General features: G+C 30.4%; 2 protein-coding genes across 2 annotated transcripts; both read right to left on the bottom strand.

The window, feature by feature from the left end:
- Positions 1–10,601: 10,601 nt before the first annotated feature.
- On the bottom strand, positions 10,602–12,108 carry LOC106450220 (transcription repressor OFP15-like). Its single transcript, XM_013891869.3, has one exon. The coding sequence runs from the start codon at positions 11,567–11,569 to the stop codon at positions 10,772–10,774; it is 798 nt and encodes a 265-aa protein (XP_013747323.2). The 5' UTR covers positions 11,570–12,108; the 3' UTR covers positions 10,602–10,771.
- A 7,434-nt stretch (positions 12,109–19,542) lies between these two features.
- Positions 19,543–22,684, bottom strand: LOC106450219 (B3 domain-containing protein At2g36080-like). The gene is made up of 3 exons (XM_013891868.3): positions 21,953–22,684; positions 20,757–20,941; positions 19,543–19,814 (listed from the first exon to the last, which is right to left on the bottom strand). The coding sequence occupies exons 1-3, from the start codon at positions 22,452–22,454 to the stop codon at positions 19,770–19,772; spliced, it is 732 nt and encodes a 243-aa protein (XP_013747322.2). The 5' UTR covers positions 22,455–22,684; the 3' UTR covers positions 19,543–19,769.
- Between the last annotated feature and the right edge of the window lie 2,475 nt (positions 22,685–25,159).

Consider the following 25,159-nt stretch of genomic DNA (forward strand, 5'->3'; position numbering starts at 1 on the left):
TTCAGTTTAGAAACACAGGTTCTTCAGCCAAGTCCAACACCAAGATCCCATAAACTGAACTACTCCCTCGTCTTTTTTTAAATGCATGTTTTATTAACTAATTGCAAACTTCAAAAAATTTAATTATACTAATTAAATTTTTATTGACTTAAAATTATGGAAAAAAAATAACACAAAAAATTATGCAAATTTAATGTGTTTTATTAAGATGTGTGAAAAATCTAGAATATACTTTCTCCGTTCCTAAAAGATCTATGTTTTAAAATTTTCACATTTTTTAATAAAACATATTAAAACTTAGCTTTGTAATTTTATATTTTTCTATATTTTAAAACCAATAAGATTTTAAGAAAAGCAATTAATGTTCTTGAACTTCATAATTTCTCATTATTAGTTGACAAAAATTACATTAGAAATATAAAATATGTATTTTTTTTGAAACAATTCTTTTCTCTAGAATATAAATCTATTAAAAACGGATGAAGTATAACTTTAAAGAACGGAGGGAATACATAATTCCATCAGCACACTGCACTTGATCCAATATATATATATATATTATGTGTATAATGTTTATGAGTATTAATACACCCACATTCATATTAATGCTGAACAAAATAATCAATGTGTGCTGCTATAAATATATGACCCAACTACCAAAAGTAAATATTGAAGTGAATTTCAGATTAAACTAACACGCAACTAGTAATAATTATAACCTCAGAATTTTGTAAATATAAAAGTGAAAACAATGAAAGCTGGAATAACGCTATGAGATTTCTTGTGCTCCTCCATTAATGGCCTCTGATATCAAATTGCTCAAAAATTCTGACATCTTAATCTAGAAATCTAACTATAAGGACTACATCTTTGTTCATAGTTTTTCACAAATGGGTTTATGTGTTTAAAGATTAATGTTACTATAGAGAGTTTGAAAAATAGGCTCTCTATTTTTAAATATGAGATGTATTAGGAGTTTTATTGTCTCAAAATAAATGATATTTCATATTCTAGTTTTTTCATTTTATAAAAGTATATGATTTGTTGTATCGTATGTTATAATTTATTTTATGATATGGTATAAAGCAAATTAGAATCTGTAATTTGTTTTTAATAATTTTAAAATTTTAACTAAAACAAAATATATTTTTGAAAAGATTGGGTTATTTGATAATACAGATGATCAATAACACGCAATATTTGTATATACCACTAAATTATATATGTTTCTCGTACACTAGAGATAATTAATATAGATGTTGTCGTGCGTCTTTCGATCATAGATATTTATAAAACATTAGGACTAGTATTTCGTCGGTGAGAGTCTCATACTTGTTTATGGGCTTGGAAACATCGGCCGGTACTTAAGCCCACGGGTCCAGAAAGATATACGAGAATGCATTTCTTAATTACCATTTAAATTAAGTAGATCGTCTAATGGTCTGGTCTTGTTGTAGTCAAATCTTTCCCATTGGCCATTGGTAAGCTCAAAATTACTGGTATTTGATCATTTGGAGCTCAGACAAAGTAACAGACACACTGCAGGCTTTTACTTGTCCAAAACTTTTAGAGAAACCCAATACGTATTTTCTCACAAATCCATTCACTGTTTATCCATTTCCCTAGAAATTTAACTTATGTTAATGAATCCCCATTTATTTTTTGAATGAAGATGCAACTTATTGGTTCAATAAATCGTTGTATGTTAGTAATTAATTGTCTCAAAGGGTAGAAAAATCCGACAACATAATTCTTCTTTTGTTTAATATGAGTGTCATTTTAGATTTTAAATTCTATTTCATCATAAATGTTGTTTTACATTTTGAATGCATATATTAATTTTTTTAATTTTTACTTTTATTTTAATTTCATTAATTAATAAAATCAAACAAAAATTGTTTTAAATAAGAAATATAAAACTAACAAAAAATTTAATCGGTATATAAAAAATTTAAATGACACTTATTATGAAACGAAACGAATAATAGTTTAGAAAGGTCTCTGGCCATTTAACAAAGCTCACTTAAGAATTTAGTAATGATTACTTAATCATTTGGTATGATTCATTTTATAATTATTGCATGTACTTATTGCCATCATGATTTAGAGTATTTTTAACCCACTGTTATTTTAATACTCCTTGCTATTTATTCTTCTAAAATTAAAATAACTATTTTATATTTAGGAAAACATAGTAATTTTTATTTTTACTCTATTTTAGAGTAATATTATTATGGGGATTGAAACAACCCGATTTTTATCATAGAGATTTTATATTTTGTAAGCAAAAATAGTAAAGTATATTTGAGATAATCATAGTTGGAAATTGTTCGCATGTATATACATAATGAGAAAATCCATAGGATCATTTGGTTAAAGAGCATAACATTGATATAAATATCATGAAAATTAAGGTTTAATAGTTTGCCTCTGTTGAAACCAATTTGTTTTACCGTTATCCGATAAATTACAACAAAACAAAAAGGGCCATATGTAAAGAAAATTTGTCGCCGAAAAGCCTGAAATTATGTTTTGTAAGTTTGGCCTAACGAACTACTTGCATTAGCTCAGAGCTAAAAGCATCTCCAATCCATAACACTATTTTAGTATCAAAACCACACTATTTTAATATAATTTCAGCACTAAAAGAAGTTTTTCTCCAACCATAACACCAAACTTCACACTAAAAACTATTTTTATAATATTATATGTATTTATGTATTTATTTGTCATTTATTTAATTATCTATTTTATTAATAAAATTAAGTAAATAGTATTTTAGTGAGATGAATAGTGTTTTAGTGTGGTGAATAGTGTCACACCAAATTTGGTGTGAAATTACAGTGTTGCGCTAAAATGGTATGATTTTTAGCGTTGGGTTGAAAAAAATTTTTGTTTCAAAATCACACTAAAATAATGTTTTAGAGTTGAGTTAGAAATAGTCTAAAGAGAAAAGAAGTACTCTTTTTGTTTCTTAAAGATAAATGTTTTAGTGTTTTCACATATATTAAGAAAACACATTAAGCATACATTGTTTTTAAAAATTATCAAATTCTAATACTTTTTAACCAATAGTTTTTTAATAAATTAAATTAAATTTATTGAATTTTACAATTTTTGTATAAAAAAACATAAAAAATATATTTCTGTATTTTTTTTTCTAAAATTTCTATCTTAATGAAACAGTGGAGTATAAAAAAAGAAGCCACAGCACCAAGGAGTGTTGTTTGGTGATATGTCTAACTTGAGATTTGGTCTTTCTAATTAATGCCAACTTTTTATATTTCGAGAGAGCAAAACACGGCCTGAAATTTAGGACCCCATCAATTTATTACGCTCATAGTTTTATTACTTCCAGTATTCCTTCTTAATTAAAATTTTACTCCTTGTGGTGCCTAACCTTCGAGAATCATCTAATTAAACACTGTAATAGTATAATGCATGTGAAAAAAAATGAAATTTGGTCTCTATTAATAGTCTAACAGATGCTAAGAAATGGTAACAAAAAGCCAAGAAAAGTGAAAGTAATATTAAAATGGAAGGCTGATATGAGGATCATTAGAAATATGTTCAGAATGGCTACTGATACAAAAGTTCGAAGCTTCGTTGAGATTTTAATAATCGTTACTGCGAAAAAACTAATCTCGAAAGTAGAGAGTTGATATTATTTTATTTCCACATCAATCCAATCGAATATAAACCCCAATCAAATGATTTGTCTTTATCTTACCGTTTGTTTTCGTTAACCCGTAAGTTATGAAACTAATTAGAATGTGCAGATTGTAACTATGTACATTTGATCGCTCTTTAACTCCTAAAAATTTCTTCATCCAACATATAATTTTCATCTGTCACACATCTTCATTCAAACCACTACTGTGTATATGATCTTTCAAAGTGAGTGAGGATTGATGAGTAGTGCGGGTCCAGAGCATAAGATAAATGAACGGACCATTTAGGGCATCATAATTTTAAATGATAATTTTAGTTGTAAATAAAGCATTATAAAATTATTACATGAGTAAGACCATCTTTAATGTATTTCTCTATTTTTTTCTCTAAAATAGGAAAACTCTATAATAGAGATGGATTTGTCTCCAATGTATTCTTCTATTTCTTTCTCTAAAAAGAAATATTCTTAATATATTCTTTTCTAATTTTACAAATAGTACATTTTACTTGTAAAATTTGAAAACCAATCCAATTTAGTTTAACATTCATAAAATTATGATATTATTTACACTGAATATTTTTATAGAAACTATTATGTAAATAAAAAAGATGATTATATATTTATATAAACAGTATATTTTCACTAAAAATATTTATTTTGGTTATAATTGTTAAAGTAAAAAGTTAAATGATCATTTTGTGAATAAAAATGTATGCCTCTATTAGACCATCTGTAATGGGGTTACTCTATTTTTCTTCTAAAATAAAGTAACTCTATAATAGAGTTGGATGTTGCTCCAATGGTACTCTATTTTAGAGTGAAAAATAGAGTGATGAACAAAAAAAAAAATACTCTATATATAGAGTAAAAAATAGGTTTACACTATTATAGAATAGAAAATAGAGTATCATTGGAGCATTTTTACTCTAAACTCTATTTTAGAGGGGAAAATAGAGTGAAGTTGGAGATACACTTATAGAGGAATGTTATTTCTTGCTCTAAATATAAAAATGAAAATAACAATCTATATTTTAGAGGAAGAAATAGAATAGGGTTGGAGTGATTTTACCTCTAAATGCTATTAGAGACAAATATCTAAAAGCATAAAATTGGAAATGAGTGTAAAGTATTAAGAAAAAAATTGAAAATGTTGGACCGGCATTGTTGATGAATCACCGTTAAAATCTCAACGGCATCCAATAACACCATGTCACCACATCCCTTGCATTTTTCTCACTTAGAATTATCACTGCTCTTCATGTGTTATGGTGTTATACACATTATTATGGGAGGTAAATGAAACAGAACAAGAAGTTAAGATCATATTAATAAAAAAAAAAGTTAAGATCATATATAGAATAACTTGTGGAAATATTGAGTCAGCAAAGAAAGTTATGTACAAGATCTTCCTATTATGTATGGCATATGCATTTCCACCCGAAAAGGCTTGGATTGCGGTAACTAGTCAAAGTGCCTTCACATTTGCATCATGTGTCAATAGTAAGCAATATATAGAAGCTCCATTAGTGGTAACTGCAGATGTCAAGTTTAGCAAGTTACAAAATTATCTCTTTAGTTTCGTTATAAGATCCAGTGACTTACATATCCACCAAATGTAGGAACTTTATTTTACTACCATAGGACAACTGATATTTGTAAAGAATAATAAGAACATAAACTAAAATTTCAATACCAAAATATAAAAATAAAGAAGAATTGCAGAGTCGAGATAGTTAATCTCTTTCCTTAAATCTTTAAACGCCCGTAGTGTGACGGTTTTATGGCGCTCAGATTCCCAAAATACAACTGCAGCATTGTTTCTGTTTACCATCACCGAAAAACAGAATCTATCGAACATATTTCTGTGATGTACTCTCAGACTCAAAAGAATAAAAAATACTAGCATAACTATTCTGAGTGGGAGAAATGTTCTTGATTGTATGAATGTGTGTATTTTCTAAATGGCTCACAAGCCTTTATATAGAAATATAATGAGAAGCACAAGTTTCATTTTTCAACACAAAAAATGAAACCTCCATAGTGCACTAATGGAGTTTTTAATTCTTGTCATTATTATGTGAATTTATTCCACATTTTGACCAAAAAATTAAAGAATAAAATTATTATTGTTTTGAGCAATTCAAACAAAATAATATACTTTAAAATGGATTTCTTTTTTATATTTTATCAATATAAAAGATCAACATATATTTGGTTTATAAGATTAAGTCAATGAACATGAAGTCCAACTAACAAATCAAAAAACCCAAATCCAATTTCAAATATCCAATGTGTGTATTTGCTACTTTATACAAGTTTTTCAAATCACACACATTAGACCTCCATTTCTCATTCAAATAAAACTTCTTTTTTGACATATGAATACATTATTCATAATGTTCAAAAAATAGTTCCAACAATCCCCCACATGAATAGAAATGACTCTAGACACTAGACGACTCGACAGACTTTCTAGACAAGATTCAACTTCCTAGACAAGACTCGACAAGACCTAACTAAGGACTTTTGAGAGTACAAACGAAAAATCCACTGCATGATGAGTTGGTAGCAATTTTTCAGCCTTGAACCAGTCATTGTTAATAGCTATCGGATTTACTCGGCCAGGAGGTGGCCATGATGTCTTGAACCTCCCGGGCTTTGGTGTAAACCTAGACAATAGCCATAACACAGCTTCATTCTCTCACAGAACTAGGTTCTCTATTGTGTTCATTTTGGCCGTGAACAGTCTTGGTTAATCATGAGTGAACTTGGAGAATATAGCCTTTCCTTCATTCTCCTAGAAACGGCCCCATTTCACACTCACAAGGTGATTTGCCATTAACTTTGTTTAGAGGAGTATCATGTACTACTCCATTCATATCTCAAAGCTATGGACACAAATCATTAAAAGCTAATGCTTATCCTGTATTCTTTACATGTAGCACTGTTTAATCATCATAGGAACTGGGTATAGACCGAAGTCTTACAGTGCTTTGGACAGACTTAGTTTCACTTAGTTGTCTCCTTGAACCTATTTCTTGGGATCTCCAGTCAGTTAGGTAGAGTTACCGCGAAACCTCATCTTAATTCACAGGCGACCCATTCCTTTTGATGATATAACAATTTGATCTCATGACACACCTTTAATTAAAGGATCCTAGGTTGTCACCATAGTGAACATAATCTCTTGAGATTAGTAGAGATCAATTGTCTAATGATTTTTGTCATCTTTTATTCAAGATACAATTAACCATTATACACAAAACTCAATGTATGACACTAGCTTGTTTTTTTTTTTTAATAAAAAAAATTATATTGTGATAACTATCACTAAGTTCATATGACCTCTTGCCAACGACTTTATATGGTAATCAAACCTTCCCCCACATTTCTTGAGATAGCTCAAAACATGCATAATTACATTTAACATCTCTTAAGAGTTTAGAAAATTAATCTACAACTCCTTTAGATTTAAATGAATTAAAAGCAATTTCAAAAATTATTACAATTTTCTTGAAAAAATGTGTTTCATTCTTAGAAATTCACATTTTACATACAACTATTTTCATAGTTCTCTCAAGTTGATTTATAAATCTAACTTGTATGTTTTGGATCTTTTCCAAACACATATTTTGCTTTTTTAACAAATATACACAAGATATTATTTGTGTCATCAAAACCACCATTATATATGATTATTTTCAACCATATTGACTTTATAAACTACAATACACATGTCAGTTTCAATCATATTGGTCTGAAAATTATCATTGTTTTTGCATGGTCAATCTTCTTGTAACTTGCATTTAAGCATTGATGAAATATAAATGTTTATGACCAATATCAACAAACATTTTATTTCCTATGGCAAATGATTTATATGTGGCAGACCTCTCCCAAACTTAATTTGGGGCGTCGACTCACTAAATCCATTTCCATATATATATCATTCGATCTCTTAAAAATCGAGATTTTATTAATCACTTTGGTTTAGCTATATTGTCATATGGGTTTGTTCACTAGAAACCAAACCCAGATTAATATACTACTCAATACCAAACATATGACTAATAAAGTTTAAACAACAACTCCACAATAAGTAATCCAGAAAAACGTTTTATTCCACATATTGTTTTACTAATTAAATATCAATAGTTAAAACATATCTTTGACCAAAAGCAATAAACCTTTTTCCTTTGCAATTTGTAACGGTTGGATATAAAATCTACATCAGTTTTTTTTTTTCTCTTTTTCTTTTCAAAAAACATATTGAAAATGATAAAAAACTGACATAATTTTTTTTTTTAAATCATCAAATTTTGCAATTTAATATAATCAATAATCAAACACCACAACCTGCAATTTATCTTCCCGTTCGATTGCTAGAACCCACGATCAGCACCTGTTGACTAGTTTCATAAAACTTAAACCAGTGTTACTATCATTAGTGCTGAAAACAAGATCGATCACTGCTATTGACTGAACAGGAATAAAACTAATAACCAATAAATCATGCAAATCACAACCGAAACACGTAAGTGCAGGAGAATTATTTTAAATAATTCAACCGATCCTGCAAAAAATAATGTTAGCTCAAGAACACAAGCTTTACACAATCTCAAAAGCTGGTTGAAGAAAACACAAATCCAGATTTTGTTTCGAGACCGTCGATTAACCTGTTCTTAAAAAAAAAACAATAACTTTTAACAAATATCAGTATTGTTAGTGCAAAAGCATAAACAATATTTAAAGATTTAAGAGTGTATGAACCTTATTTTACTACCATAGGACAACTGATATTTGTAAAGAATAATAAGAACATAAACTAAAATTTCAATACCAAAATATAAAAATAAAAAAGAATTGCAGAGTCGAGATAGTTAATCTCTTTCCTTAAATCTTTAAACGCCCCGTAGTGTGACGGTTTTATGGCGCTCAGATTCCCAAGATACAACTGTAGCATTGTTTCTGTTTACCATCACCGAAAAACAGAATCTATCGAACATATTTCTGTGATGTACTCTCAGACTCAAAAGAATAAAAAATACTAGCATAACTATTCTGAGTGGGAGAAATGTTCTTGATTGTATGAATGTGTGTATTTTCTAAATGGCTCACAAGCCTTTATATAGAAATATAATGAGAAGCACAAGTTTCATTTTTCAACACAAAAAATGAAACCTCCATAGTGCACTAATGGAGTTTTTAATTCTTGTCATTATTATGTGAATTTATTCCACATTTTGACCAAAAAATTAAAGAATAAAATTATTATTGTTTTGACTAATTCAAACAAAATAATATACTTTAAAATTGATTTCTTTTTTATATTTTATCAATATAAAAGATCAACATATATTTGGTTTATAAGATTAAGTCAATGAACATGAAGTCCAACTAACAAATCAAAAAACCCAAATCCAATTTCAAATATCCAATGTGTGTATTTGCTACTTTATACAAGTTTTTCAAATCACACACATTAGACCTCCATTTCTCATTCAAATAAAACTTCTTTTTTGACATATGAATACATTATTCATAATGTTCAAAAAATAGTTCCAACACTAAAAGCCGTGGGGTCGAGCCTTAAATTTTCAAATTGTTTTTATGCAAAAGAAAGTTTAGCAACTTAAACCTTGATATTTTCACTTATGAAACTGTTTTTTCGTGGATAAACGTCTTTAATGTGAGTCCACAGATATCTACAAGAATCAAGATGTGGTAAAAGTTAGATTTATTTTTATTTTAAAAAGAGCTTTTAAAACGAAGATAGAATGCCCTTTTTTCCATAAATTGAACTTCTGCTCCAGCTCATTTATGGTGTGTTGAATCATTTCTCGCTTTAGTTCGAGTTTAGTTTTATTTGCTTAAATTATGTTTATGTTTTAATTTTTTTTTCTCATAGATGGTATGTAGACGGAGTTGAAAAAGTTGGAGCAGGGACAAACGGTTAAAACTAATAAGGCAGACACAAATATAAAGTACCGATGAATTGGTAGTTATCTAAACCATTACAACCTTTTCAATTCTATTTATATAGTAATTGTGTTACAAAAAAAAATTATATAGTAATTAAACTATAACTACCTATCCGACTAGTGTCTTCGATGGGTTCTTAAAAGTTTTAGACATGCGTGGAAGATTTAAAACTAAAAAGAACCAGAGATGCGCAGGGCCATTTTTATAACGACAGATGCAGGTATATCTTACAGCATCTAATATTTTGTATTATTCTCCATTTCTGGGTAACTTTGCAGTCACAATTATTTTGGATTTACTATGAACCAAGTCTCCTATAAAACAAAAAAATGCCCTGCCATATAAATAAACGACTGTACAATTCAAAACCAATGGCTCAGATAAGATCTATCAAAACATGATGTCAGAGATTAATTAAAGTGTAGCATCCCAACTATTATTATCATCATTATTTGTTATCACTATTTACGTGTGTATAAAATTACATTAGGGAGACAATCTCGTAGGATTGTGTCACAAGTTCACAGTCCCACATGTCTCATCTTAAAGGCCAACCTGCCGTTGAAGCGAAGATCTCTTCGCTGTTTTCCGTTCTTGCTTATCCAACGTTCAAACAGAGTTTTTTTTTTGCTAAAACGTTCAAACAAAGTTTTAAATTTTTATTATTATATCAAACTTTGTCTGGTCTCATCCAAAAATTGCCAAAATCTCAGAGGAGAAAAATACTGTCTTAAGAAATTGGTTAAATACAACAACTATAGTTATTAACTAACAAAAACTAATACTACAGTTATTCACTCTAGGCTATAGTTATGATTACTTTTGTTGTCTTTTTCCTTATTGAAAATAAAGGCTAATGTTATAAATATGTTTGTTATGCACATTGTGTCAAAAAGTTATATCAACTACCGCTCAAGTGACTTGATTTTGTTTGAATCAAATAAAATGGTCCGATCCAACTATCATCATCCTCACATTAACAAACAAAAATCCACATAAATGAAAAACTATAACGTAAGAGAACATATACCAATATAAAATATTAAGGGTAGTCAATGTTACGATCCTACACAAATTTTAATTATACAAAAAATAGAAATAAAGAAGAAAAGCATTCTAAACCAAAATGTCTTTAGGTTTCTCATCCATCTCTAACAAAGAAGACAGCGGCAAGAATCGTACGGACGTCGAGGAAGTCTCATCGGAGGAAGAAGAAGAAGAAGAAGAAGACGACGTGAAGAGTGACAAAGGAGACAACGGAGACTCGCCAAGACTCACACTGTTACAACAAGAAGTGCTTGCTTCTCCGGCGGTGGCGCGTTCTACTTCTTCTTTTGAAATGTTGATATTGATGGGTTCATTCGTGTGCAGTGTTAAGTTCGAGAGGAGATCGACAAAAGCGGCGAAAATGTATCGATGGCTGGTCTTGGCGTTGACTTTCAAGAACTGTAAGAGAAGCTTCTCGAGGCTTTTCCAGTCGTGGTGAAGCGCGTGTGCCTCAACCATCTCCTCCATGGATCCCTTGAAATCAGAGTAAGGGTCGTCTGATTCCAAGGACAAGAGCATGAAACTTTCCTCTTCTTCTTCTTCTTCTTCTTCTTCTTGCTTAGTCGTAGCTTCTTCGAGTATAGAGTTGGATTCTCCTTTACTTTCGAAGATGAGTCTCTCTGATGATCTTAGCCCTTTTATCACACTCTCTATCGACTCAGTACCCTCAGGTGGGTCGAGCTCATCCTCGTCTTGGTCATGGATAGGGTTGGTGAAAGTGATGGTTGCTCTGAAAGATATGGTTTTAGGTTTTTGATGACAAGAAGGCCATGGCCATGAAGTGGTATTTGTTGATGATGAAACTGAATTTGAATTTGAAGAACAAGAAAACGAAGAGTTGTTCTTGTTTAGAAATGGGAGCTTCATTTTTTTTTCTCTTTTTATGTTCTTTGATAAAAGAAAAATAGGACAAGAAAAAAAATTATTTCTTCCTTTGTATGTTTGGAGATTGGTTTCAAAGTAAGAAACTGAGAGAGTTAATGGGGTGAGGGAGGGAAGATTTTAAGGGTTTGAAGAGGGGAAGAGGCTTGGTGGGGTCTATTTCTTTACTTATTTTAACGTCTATAAATTTATTTAATTTTCTTTCTTTTATTTGGTTGTATTAAATTAATGTCTTCAAAATTTAATGTTGTTTGGTTGGGGTTCATTCAATATAATTCAGTACCTTTCCCCGGTTAAGTTGTTTTCGTATTTATTATAATGAATGATACTACTTTCTTGTTTTCGTCATCCTTTTCCAGAGCTTTCACTCTTTTAGACTTATTAAAAATATTTTAACTTTCTTTTTGGATATTTTAAACTTTGCTTTTTGAAAGGTTGCTACATGGTTGATTCTAGCATATTCAATTGTATTATGTACAAATTATTGGGTCTAAATCTTGATGTTGTAAATTTTTGCCAAACATCGTTTACCGTGCTACATTATCGATGAATATACAGGCAAATATGGAAATAATAGTACTTTAACTATTTTGAAAGTTAGCTAAGTGTCAATGATCGTGGTTTCGAAAAGATTATCGAAGCTTTCCGTACTCGGTAGGAGGCTACGAATGTATACTATATTGCACGGGGCATGGAAACGTAATTGTATATCTATGGAAAGACAACATATTAGGTCACATTAAATTTTGGTCCATAAACAATTCAAATTTCTAATTTTCTTCATATTGAACAATTCAAAAAATTTATTTACTTCCATACTGACTTTGTTTAGCATTTCCATATATTTCTTCTTCAAAAGTGGAGATAAGTAAAATATTTATCAACTAACACTAGATTTTCTATGCAAAAAACAAAACAAAATTTGATCGCTGATTGTATTTGCCGCATCAAAACGAATATGGTCTAAACTACATTGATTGTTAGAATAGATAGTCTTTTCAGTGGTTTAATCCTTCCATAATAAAAGTATATTTGAATTAGTTTTTTCTCTCTGTAGAATGCAGTAGCCAGTAGTTAACGTAAATAAAATTCATGACTAAAAATTAGGTATAGTCACAATAGATCGTTCGTCAGTGAAGTTGTATTATATAGAAGGCCGGGCCATGTGAGATTGTGAGCGTCTCCTAAAGTCCATTTTGAGCGTACCATTCACTCACATGCCTCTCACGCGTCGCTAGAAAGGAGATTGCTACACGGGAGGATACTCAGGATAGATATCTCTATCATGATCATATCTGTATTTTAAAGTTTAAACCATCTAAACAGACGATTAATATTATAGAAGTAGAAGCTTCGAAATAGTTATAGAATTATAATTGAGATATTAGACAAATCATGTGGATTCTTAAAACGAGGATAATGATGCGTAGCTGTATGTCTTATAAATTATAATTATAACATAGGCTTCTTGGATGCTTCTCCTGGCTTTCATTTAACAAATCACACTTTCTTTAGATAACCATTATTTCCCGCTTTAACTATATTATTTCGTTTTATTAATAAAGTTTTGTCATTATTTTTTTTAATTAAAATCTGTAATTTATTTACCAACAAATTCCTTTTTATCTATAAATTCTGGATTCAACAGTTTGTGAAGTACTTAAAGAAACAGTAACTATAAAACAAAGCTTGGAAGGCCAGTGGCGAATGTACATTTATGCTTGGGATTGAGTTCTGAATACTGTTATCTAAAAAAGTGCGATTTGTTAAATGAAATCCAGGAGAAGCATCATAAAGGCTAAAATTGTTAGAGCCAAGAGATTGAGTGCCAACGAAAGAAACTGTCTCCCCATCTCTTTCTTCTTCACCATGAGCTAATTAGCTAAATGTTGGGATTTCATTTGAATCGTATAGGCTAAAAGAAGTACAATGGCAAAGTTTTAGGTGAATCTTTTGTTACCTTTTTTTTTGCTAAATACTTAATTTATTAGTGTTGTAATTGATAGAAAAATGTTTTCCATCGTATTTATTAAACTACACTTTTATAATATATTTGGATTGAAATGTTTTATACGCCTTCGAAAAGGATGAGATGTGCTTCTACGAAAGCTACCCTCTTTTTTCAAGAAGGATAGAATGATCGGATTAGTTTTGTTATCCTAAATGTCTTAGAAGATTTCTGTTTTGTCTTTTGGTAGAAAAGTTATCTAGTAAATGAGCTAATTTTGTGGCTACACTTTCGTATTTTTATTTCTCTTGTTAAGTTCTTAATAATTATGGAATATAGTGTGGCGGAAGATCATAGTTTCAAAAAAAAAAAAGATCATAGTTTCAAATTCCTAAAAGTGAAACTGATAAATCATGATTTGTAATAATTTTATTGTCCTAAAAATTGACTCGAGATAAATCATTTTGTTAGGTCCATAAGGTTGAAGGCAATAGAAAGAGAGAAAAAAAAAATCAATGCTCGGATTTGATTTTTATTTTATTTTGTGAACTCATAACTGTTCCGACATACTTTTACAAAGAGTAAACAATTAAACCAACGTTGAAGTAGTCTAGTGGTAAATGGGTTACGGCCGTAACTACCACCATATAGGTTCAATTTACGATGGGAGAATCTATGTACAATGTTTAGGTTTTCGAAAAAGAGGTGAAACCACCTTTTTTGTACAAAAAAAAGGAGAGTAAACAATTAAAATGTTTGGAAGTAGAAAATATTCGTTATGAAAGTTTGAGGGTGGTGGTAGACGAGCAGAAGAAATGGACCATTTGGTGGCATGCACCAGCTGAGAGAATGTGGTCCACTTCCTACGAAATCTATCATCCTTCTCTCTTCATCGCTATATCAAAATCATGATTCCTTTCTGATTCTACTAACTTACAAACCTATATAGTAATATTATTCTCAGCTTAGCTCACCAATTTTGGATATATTTGAAAAAAAAAACCGTTTTCTAAGACACTCCAGAAAAATTACTACCTCGTTCCATCCTGTAACTTAAATTTAAATGTTTTCCTCTATAAGTTAATTAACTAGTTTATTTCCAAATAATTCGAATTATATATTATGCTTACAAAAACCAGTGTTTCTATCAATAGTTTTGGTCTAGAAAAAAAAAACACGAGCTCGAAACCCGATTACTTCTCCATTATAACATGCAGACATATCTTTGGGATTTGAACGAGGTTTTAACATAAAAAGTTACCCTGAAACAAATCCATGACTAGAACACACATGTTGTAACAATAATTGAGATATCCTAAGACATTGTCTATAATGTTATTGTTTTTGGGTCCATGAAATTGCAGCGACGTGACTAAAGTGGGGAGGAGGGGACAGTGCGTTGGTGTCACGAATAGGAAAGATATAATATTTGTAGCTCAGAAGTTGGAGAATGTCATGTTTTTGATCTTCTAATATACAAGAATGATTAAATATTAAGATTATCGCTTTCAAGAGACCATTATCTAACTAATCCTTATTTCCTTGGGACATTATTGACTTATTGTCTCTCTTTAGTGGCCCTAATGGACATAGTTCACTCGTGAGAGTGTTCCATCCATGAAAATACCAAAATATAGAATGTTTTTTTTTAGAAATCTAAGATTAATATATGAAAGCAATCCCAAATGCTTTTGGCAAAATCACGAAGACATCTCATAACAACAAGTGTGCCCAGTGCCAGATCTGGGATTTCAGGGTTATAAATATTTCTTAAAAAAATTCAACATTTTTTAAAAATAATTTTCGAGTCTATTTTCATGTAAAAGAATTTCAAAAATTTTGGTGGCTAAGACTAATGTTTCACACGACTGTATCCGACGATGAGTATGCTCTATATGCGTTGTGGATCTTGCACCGTATAATATCAACAAAACTTGATCAAATCACTCACAATATGCCCTCTATAGCCGGAACTTGTTCGATTTGGGATATAAAACATAATAATGAGGTAACAAGAAACCGACGTTTTGATCAAGCGTCTCCTAACAATCTACTGAATCACACAACCAATCTAAGAAAATTAAATACATATAATGGACCTTTGTCTTTGTGGACAAAAATATTTTGGATCCTTTTTGGATGCGATATCTTTTTATCTATGATATACGAAAACTGGACATGAGCCTCCGACCTACACACCTCTGCTCACATGATCTCAAAGAACAACACGATCTCCTAAAAGAAAAAGATGAAGCAAAATCGTAAAATTCGTAATGTCTTAATGTTTATCTAGTCGTAGAAGTCATTATATATATTTTATATTCTCTATTTTTATTTAAGTTGTTATTGATTATTAATATTTTATTTAAAAAATTGATAAACACTAAGGAAACTATTTTTAACTTTTATTTCCGGTAGATCTCAACAAATTTATGAAAACATTGATTATTTGATATTGTTAAATTAAATAAGATTATTTTTTGTATCTATCTAGCTTGATTATGTCCGAACACCAAATTAAAACATCATTTAATTATCTTTCAAAAGACAAAGAAATTTAAGTAATTAAGCAGAAAATCAAATTAACTAAAATAACTAAGCTGCTATCTAATTTAGCCACTGTTCCAGAGAAACAACCCTGGTTTTAAACTCCAGTCCATTTGTTATGTTACGATTATACCCTAAGCTTTTGGCCATAATGATTCACGCTGTTCATTTCATAAATCTAAGCTGAGCATGATTTTTAATACCAATCTTTGGTTTCTTGGAATAATTAATAACAAAACTTTGTGAGATACAATGTTCTCTCAGACCGATGATATCTAAGTGACATCCTAAGTTTTTCATTAAAAACGTAGCAATATTAAAAACCTTTGAGTTAGCACAATTTGGGTTAGGTTGGATAATTTTCTAATATAAAAATTATGCCAAAAAAAAAATTCTCAAAAAAATTGCAGTCTGTAGTACACACTAATGTAGTCAATCGTAATTACTAATTGCTCTGTAGTAACCGTCCATGTAAATGAATACTCCAGCATATTCCTTTCTGAATAAAACCTACATATTTTAAACGATACATATTACCAGAGCAAGAATCAAACAAAATTCGTCCGTACCTTCCGTTGAATGAAGAGCACATGGGTGCATGGCTTGGGGATGGACCCATCTGCGTCATGTATGTATGCATTCCTTGCATTATATTACATGTTTCCTTATAAATTATTAATTGATAATCATATATTATTGATTCATCGGTTGCTAATGATTTTATCAAATGTCTTTCTATATATGATATGACATGAGGTGGCGCGATTTATGAACCGTGTGGTTAGGTAACCCATCGAAAGTCGTTACAAGATTTTAACTAAGGTATTTGTGGTTCTAATCATTCATTCGTGAGAATTCTATTTGCTCAGTGAGTGACTCAACCGGAACAAACAATGACATGCAAAAAAAAAAAAAAACTAAAATATGATCACTACATAGAAGATTATCTCAATTTGTGGCTCTTATCATTTTCTTTAAATTTAAAACCTATAGTTCTACAAAATCAGGATGATTATGTAAAAAAAAATTCAAAACACCAAGGGCCTGACCAGTGGCGGAGGGAGAAATGTTTTTCACAGGGGTCAAGTTGATGATACAAGAGTTTTACTAGGGTCAATAAGCAAAATTAATCATATGTTTTTATAGGAAATACATGCAAAAAAAAAAATTCAAAAATTCACATGGGTCATTTGACCCAAGTGATCGTATGGTACCTCCGCCACTGGGCCTGACTGATTCAAACGCAGCGGTTGCGGTTGCGGGAGTTTGTGGATGCGGGCGGTTGCAGATTCTAGCGGTTTTAAGAGATTTGTACGACTGGTACTGCGGTTAAAAATTGGTGATTTGCGGGTGACTTATGACTGGTTAAATACCAAATGCAGTAATAGTCAAATAATAAATTAACAATATTTACATTTAATATAATTATAAAAATATCAAAAATCATAAAATTATAACTTTCTAAATATAAATTTTATATTTACATATATAAATTAACAATATTTACAGATATTTACATTTTATAAATTAACAATATTTACATATATTTAGAAAGTTATAATTTTAATTTTTGAAAATTTATTGAAATTGTTTTTATTATAAAATTTTATAAAATTAATTAAAATATAATAGATGTATTTTAATATTTTCATAATTTCAATTTTAAATTTTTTATTAAATATTTTTATTTTTGTATATATATTGTTTTAAAAAAAGAAAAAAATTTACCCTCCCACAACCGCAAACGCTAGCTGGAGCCAGCTTTTGAATTTATGAGATTCGGAACGGTTTGAAGCGGTTTAGAGCGATTTGAGTGATTGTTGCAAACCGCCGACAACCACTACCAACCGCAAAAACTGCGTTTGCGGGTGATAGCGGGAAAACCAGTCGCCCCCTAAATTGTGTGTTTATTATAAATACGATAACACTCATTTATCGCTACAACTCATTAAATACATTATAACTAATATAGCATTTAAAAAGGAATGAAAAAATTGGCAAGAATATATTTAAAAGCTTTTTTCTCAAAAAGAAAACTAGGTAAAAGCTAAGCAAAATGTAAACAAAACAAAAGACAATTAAGTCCATGTCCTTGTGGTAAACAACATTTCAAATTCGATCCATTTAACACGCGAAACTAAATCTATATGTTGAAATTTGAGACAAAATGAAAGATTCTTCGGTTTCCAACAATATAAAATAATGAAAATACAAGAGATTCTAAAAAACAGAATATTATTCGGTTTTGTTTTATATAAGAAAATAAGATATATATGTAGTAATTTAACATAAATTTAAATATATAAAAATATTACAAAATATATTGGTTTTCAAATCTTTTGATTCATCCCTAGTTTTGTAAATTTGAGATATTAACTTCAAAAGTATATTAATATGTGTTTGGGTAATTCTCCTAAATAGAATATTTTTAAATTTTGGTCACAAAAATAGACCACAAGGAGAACAATGATCGAAATGTTTCATTGAATAGGTAAAAGACCATAGTACTCTAGATATATAAAAAATAAAATAAATTTTTTTAAAAAATTAAATTTCAAATTCAAACTTTTTTATAAAAAAAATTAAATTTTTTTCAATTTTTCTTTTTTTAATTCGAAAATACTTTTTGAAACTATTTTTAAAATTTTTATTTTCAAATTTTTAATATTTAATTTTTATTTTATAAAATTTTAAATCTCAATCTCAAATCTTCTTCCTTTAACTCTAAATCTTAAGATTTAGATTAGTTAACGTTATAGGTATAAGCGTATATTTGCCTCTTTAATAAAATATTTTGATCTTTAAAATCTATATTTGTGACATAAATTTTTTTAGTACTATCCCTGAATATTTTTCCTATGTGTTTTGTATATACAATAGTTTAACATGGCATAAAATATATAATATTGTAAACTAAAGTTGTTTAGTCCGGTTTTTGAAATCTGTTCAGTTAGCTGGGTTTTTTTTGTAAAGAATGGGCTTTGAAGGACATAATATATTTAAAGAGAATAGTGGGCTTGATGCAATTCTACGCCCACGAAGAAGTTGTAAGAAGCCGTTGTAGAAGCAAAGGATTCTCGAACCTTTTAAAAATCTTTCTAATTATTCTGTTGTAACCTCTATTATACCAGCAACAAGAACTATCACACAGCTGGATGTTGCGAACTATAAATTCGCCGAGACGTACCCATGAAAGATAGAGGAACTTGTTAATCGAGTGTTGTGCGAATGTGTTTAATTTGACTACTATTTAGTTTCTTTTTTTATTCTTATAAGAAAATTGACTTAGGTGTACTAATTTTTCTGTCGATCACTGACACTTCAGTCAATTAATTTAAGATAAATATAATCTTCAAATTTTAAAACCATGGTGTATTTTGCTACATCAATGATATTTTAGACTAGTTTTACCGAATTTCAAGATATATATGGATATAATTTATTGATATTTGCCTCGATATAATTGGGAATTAATATATAAAATATGATTTTGGAATATCCAGAACTTTGTACAATTGTTAACTAATAGAAAGAATCTAATACATAGAGAAGGACAAAAAGAAGAGAGTGGAAGCTGAGAAAGGTTAAACGAAGAATCAATACGATTTTGCTATAAGTAATACAAAATGAAGCTTGTTAATTTATTGGATCAACATCTAAAACACAAGGACCAGATGTGAAGTATTTGTTCTATCCTTGTTGGCTCTGGTGCACATCTCCTGTGAAACTTACGTCCTGCAAAATAACATTAAATCTTATTATATAAAAAACGCTTAATTCTGTACGATTCCCTGCAAAAGTATCAAATATAATTTCCATTTTCTTGACTTTTGTTGTCAACTTAAAGATATGTCTTTATTATCGGGGCAACCACCTCATGCAGGATGGGTCCAATCCAAATATTTTATTTGTCAAAGTAGATATATGGTAACGGTACCAAAACAATAATAGATGCGGTAACAAGACATATGTCTATTTTTTTTTTTTTTGATCAAAACATATATGTCTATATGTTCATCATTCATCAACTTACACACGAAAATTCGACACGTCAATTATGCTTGCTTATGAATAATTCGGTTTGGAAGAAAAAATTGACGGAATTGTCAATTTTTATTTTTCAATTGTCAAAATTTTTATTTTGAAGACTAAAAGTATATGACAGAAATGTAAAACGTGCGTGCCTTAACAATAACAAACACTAATTAACTATTACAGTAATAGCAATAATAGTCATGATAATTATAACAATAGTGGACGGCACTTTTGTAGGATAAGTTTCTTTTCTTCGACCAATGGCTTATTAACTTTTTGTAGGATAAGTTTACAACGACTACTCGGCGTGATATGTTAACAGTAAGTAGAAACTGTGTATACCGTTTGTTCTTTTCTTACTTTCAGTATAAAAAAACAAAAATTGATTTATTAATTTGATAAGGCCACATAAATTAAAGGACGAGAGATAGAGTACCGTCATGGTAATTATAAATGGGAAAATGTCAAACCAACTCGAATAACTTTTATCTCAATATGAAAACGCGTGGACAAGAAACATAAAACGTCGGTTTGAGTGATTTGGACATTTACTTTTGATCTATAACTACTCTACTCAGACTCTTAACAAAACGAAAATGTATGGAGTTATTTGTTTATTGTAAAATAATAATTGAAACGTACCATGTAGTACGGAGGAGGATAGTGTTCAGGGTAGATAGGAAACTGGTCCTGATTGGTTGGACATGTGGTAAAACCGTCAGGTGTGGATGGCTCGGACCAGTCTGAATCTATCTGGCACTCCATGTTCACTCCAAAAAGTCTCAATGTCTTGGAGTTACCTCTCTGGTTCTCCACCGCTTGAGCCCCTGCCATCCAGTTAATTAACATCTCAATTAATGTAGAAAAATATATTTAGGTTTTTTAAAACAAAAAAGGTTTAGGAATCTATAATGGATAACTACATAGACTTTATGACATGTAATTCCCAAAAGGAACAAGACTTTATCAGAATTTTTTTCCAATTTGGTACTCAGATGACAAGCGTTATCACAATGACACGTCATGTTTATTTATACTCATCATACTTATATCCACTTACATTTGTATCTTAGATGGTTATCACACATGTATATATATTTTCCAAATAAATGTATACTCTAGACTATTGTAATGATGGGTGTTGGACTTTGTGTCTTAGACAGAGTTTCAGTGAATGGTTATATTTGGAACATGTAGCGAGAGAGTGCATGCCGGTTTTGGTCCAAGATACCGTTCGAATGTATAAGTATATAACTCATATATATGAAAAATGAAAATGAATAAAGAGTAGGTGCAAGGATACGCAACAGATGTCACGCAGCGTTGATAATACGAATCCGATTCTGTTCCTATGGGTTTCCATGATTTCTTTATTTGTACTCCTCTTCTAAATTTCTAGTTACTTTAAGGAGCCCCTACCCTCACGCGCCCATCACAAACTTATCAAGTAAAAAAGAGTAGTTCAAATGTTCACGTAAATTCATATATTACATGAAAAATATTTTCACAATAGATTTTTTTGTTACTTTTAATTTGAATAAAAAAATATTACATGATTCGTTAAATATTATCAATTTCGTTATATACCCAATATGTGCATTGATAATGCCTCTATACGTTGACAAAAAGGACTTTCTTAAATCTTGCTAATATCTAGTGGGTTAACTATTTAACTATATGGTTCACTAATATTAGCACTGTAGTTGGTATTGATTTTTTGTGTGATAAAATATCCTATTTTCACAGATTGTGGGGATAATCTGGAATTCCGTCCAAAAGTCTACGTTATTAAAGGGAAAAAAAAAATTCATATCTATAGAACTAATGAAAAAGGGTACCTGCATGAGGATAATATTGGAGCGAGGCATTAGATTGAAGATAGCGATAAGAGTCGGAGGAGGAGGAAGAGTCGCCGCGTCTTCTCCAGCCAATGAAGAATCTTCCACCGTCAGCACGGTGGCGATGAAAGAGAACAACGTCGCCGGCGTCAAGTTGCTTCTCTTTAACATATCTGCTCCATCCTTTGGTCAAGACGTAACTCTGGCTGCTATTCCAATAAGAGTATCTGAATCTCCATGGCTTACCTTCCTCGTCCTCGAAGCAGAGGAGTAATCCCTTCTCCACGGCGTCTACCGCGGCGGCGGCGAGAGGGAAGTATCTCTCGGCGTGCTGTTTAGGGATGACTAGGCGGTTTAGTTTTCCGACGTCACTTGGGGTTAAGGGTTTCTCGAAAAGAGCTTCTTTTTCCTCCACGACTTCGTTTTGATGGTGGTGTTGCTGCTGTTGTTGCCACATGAGAGAATGGTAGTAGAACTCGCTTGAATATTGGTTTATTGACATTTGAATGAGAGAGAAAGAGATGGAGAATAGTGATGAGAGAGAGAGAGATAGATGGCATATATTTGTTTGAGATACCAATGCTGAGGTTACATGTATCTGCCTCTATTTATATGTGTCTATATATATGTCTTTTGAACAAATATGTGTATCAATATGTTTCAAAGAAATTTTTTTACGTAATTCTATTATAAATCATATATATGTAAATTTGTAAGATATGCGTGTGTGTTTTTTTTTGTTTTTTTGTTTTACTTCGAACGATCATTCTATTACTGATATCTGTGTGTTTCTGGTGTAATATATGCAATGATATACTCCATATGGTGTATATAACTAGACGTATTTGTGACATCCGTTGAAAATTATTTTAGTATTCCTGATATAAATGTAAAAAGTTCACCGTAATATAAACATACAAACTATATGAAGGGGGGGGGGGGGGGTTGTTTTTTTCCACTACAAGAAAACAGCGTAATTCTGACGGAAAATGAGATCCTCGGAATATTCCGACGAATTTCCGAGGAAATTCCGAGGAAACCCAAAATTTGGGGTTCCTCGGAATTTCCTCGGAATATACCGATGAAATACCGAGGAAATCATATTTCCTCAGAATATTCCGAGGAAATACCGAGGAAATCATATTTCCTCGGAATATACCGATGAAATACCGAGGAAATCATATTTTTTCGGAATTTCTATTAATTTATATTGTTCCTCGGAATTTCCTCGGAATATTCCGAGGAAATTCCGAGGAACACATGTTTGGGGTTTCAAAACATCAAATTTTTTTGCCCTATATCATTTCTTATACAAATGCAATGCATACCATTGAGGAATCTTTGTATAGATGATCATAAACCATGAAATAACAAAATTTCAAAACGAATTGTAAGTATTCCCTTTACCGTTCATTAAGTGTATAAGTGTTTCTCTTATGTTGTGGGGATTTCGTTCATACAATCGGAAAAGTGTTATATAAGTGTTTCACTTAAACAAATTTTTGACTTCATAATCAGTCTAAGACACTTAATAGGGGTTATATAAGTGTTATTCAAACCGCAAAACGTTGTTTTCGGTTTAAAAACCTACTTCCTCGGAAAAGCCTCGGAATATTCCGAGGAAATTCCGAGGAAAAACAGGTGTTCCTCGGAATTTCCTCGGAATATTCCGAGGCTTTTCCGACGATTCAGGGCTTTGCTTTTAGGGTTTCTGTTTCTTCGGAAAAGCCTCGGAATATTCCGAGGCAATTCCGAGGAACACTTGTTTTTCCTCGGAATTTCCTCGGAATATTCCGAGGCTTTTCCGAGGAAGTAGGGTTTTTAAACCGAAAACAACGTTTTGCGGTTTGAATAACACTTATATAACCCCTATTAAGTGTCTTAGACTGATTATGAAGTCAAAATTTGTTTAAGTGAAACACTTATATAACACTTTTCCGATTGTATGAACGAAATCCCCACAACATAAGAGAAACACTTATACACTTTAATGAACGGTAAAGGGAATACTTACAATTCGTTTTAAAATTTTGTTATTTCATGGTTTATGATCATCTATACAAAGATTCCTCAATGGTATGCATTGCATTTGTATAAGAAATGATATAGGGCAAAAAATTTGATGTTTTGAAACCCCAAACATGTGTTCCTCGGAATTTCCTCGGAATATTCCGAGGAAATTCCGAGGAACAATATAAATTAATAGAAATACATGCACAAGATATTCTTTTTCCTCGAATTAATGAAATTATTCCGAGGAAATTCCGACGGATATTTAAGTGGCCGTCGGAATTTCCTCGGAATATTTTCATTTAACCGGGCAAACAAGCCGCCAAATATTTCGCGAAAATTGAAATTGAAAATACTGAGGAAATTCCGACGGAAAATATCCGTCGGACCCTAGGTTTTATAAACTCGAAACACACCTTCTTCCCCATTTCTCTCTTCTTCCTCTCCGGCGATCTCTCTCTCCTTCCGGCGTTCTCCACCTTCTCTCGCGACGATATCTCCGGCGAATCCTCTCCATTCCCTTACAAATCATGTAAGGACCTTATCCCACTCTCTTATGTCCTATTTGTTAGGTTCTTAAGTAGATTTGATGATTTTAGAAGTTTTTTGATAGATTTTGTTAGGGTGATTGGGTAGGATTGTGATTTGTTGTGTAATAGGTTTAGAATTGTGATTTGGTTGTGTTGAATTGATTTAGAATTTTTTTATAAATTTTTTATTATTTTTGTATTTACAAAACGTTTTTCTATATAAATTCGATTTTACAAAACGTTTTTTGTATATAAATTCGATTTTCGGATTTATAAAAGATGCTTTCATATTTATAAAAATATTTATATTTATTAAAACTAATTTTGTATTTATAAAACATTTTTTTGATTTATAAACACTATTTTTTTATTTTTGTATTTATAAAAACTATTTTTAAATATAAAAAAAGTTTTTTGTATATAAATTCGATTTTTGGATTTATAAAAGATGATTTCATATTTTAAAACTAATTTTGTATTTATAAAATATTTTTTTGATTTATAAACACTATTTTATTATTTTTTGTATTTATAAAAGCTATTTTGTATTTATAAAAAGATGATTTCATATCTATAAAAATATTTATATCTATAAAACTAATTTTGTATTTATAAAACATTTTTTGATTTATAAACACTATTTTATTATTTTTTTGTATTTATAAAA

Source organism: Brassica napus, chromosome A4, assembly GCF_020379485.1.
Source record: "Brassica napus cultivar Da-Ae chromosome A4, Da-Ae, whole genome shotgun sequence".
In the NCBI taxonomy this organism is placed as follows: Eukaryota; Viridiplantae; Streptophyta; class Magnoliopsida; order Brassicales; family Brassicaceae; genus Brassica; species Brassica napus.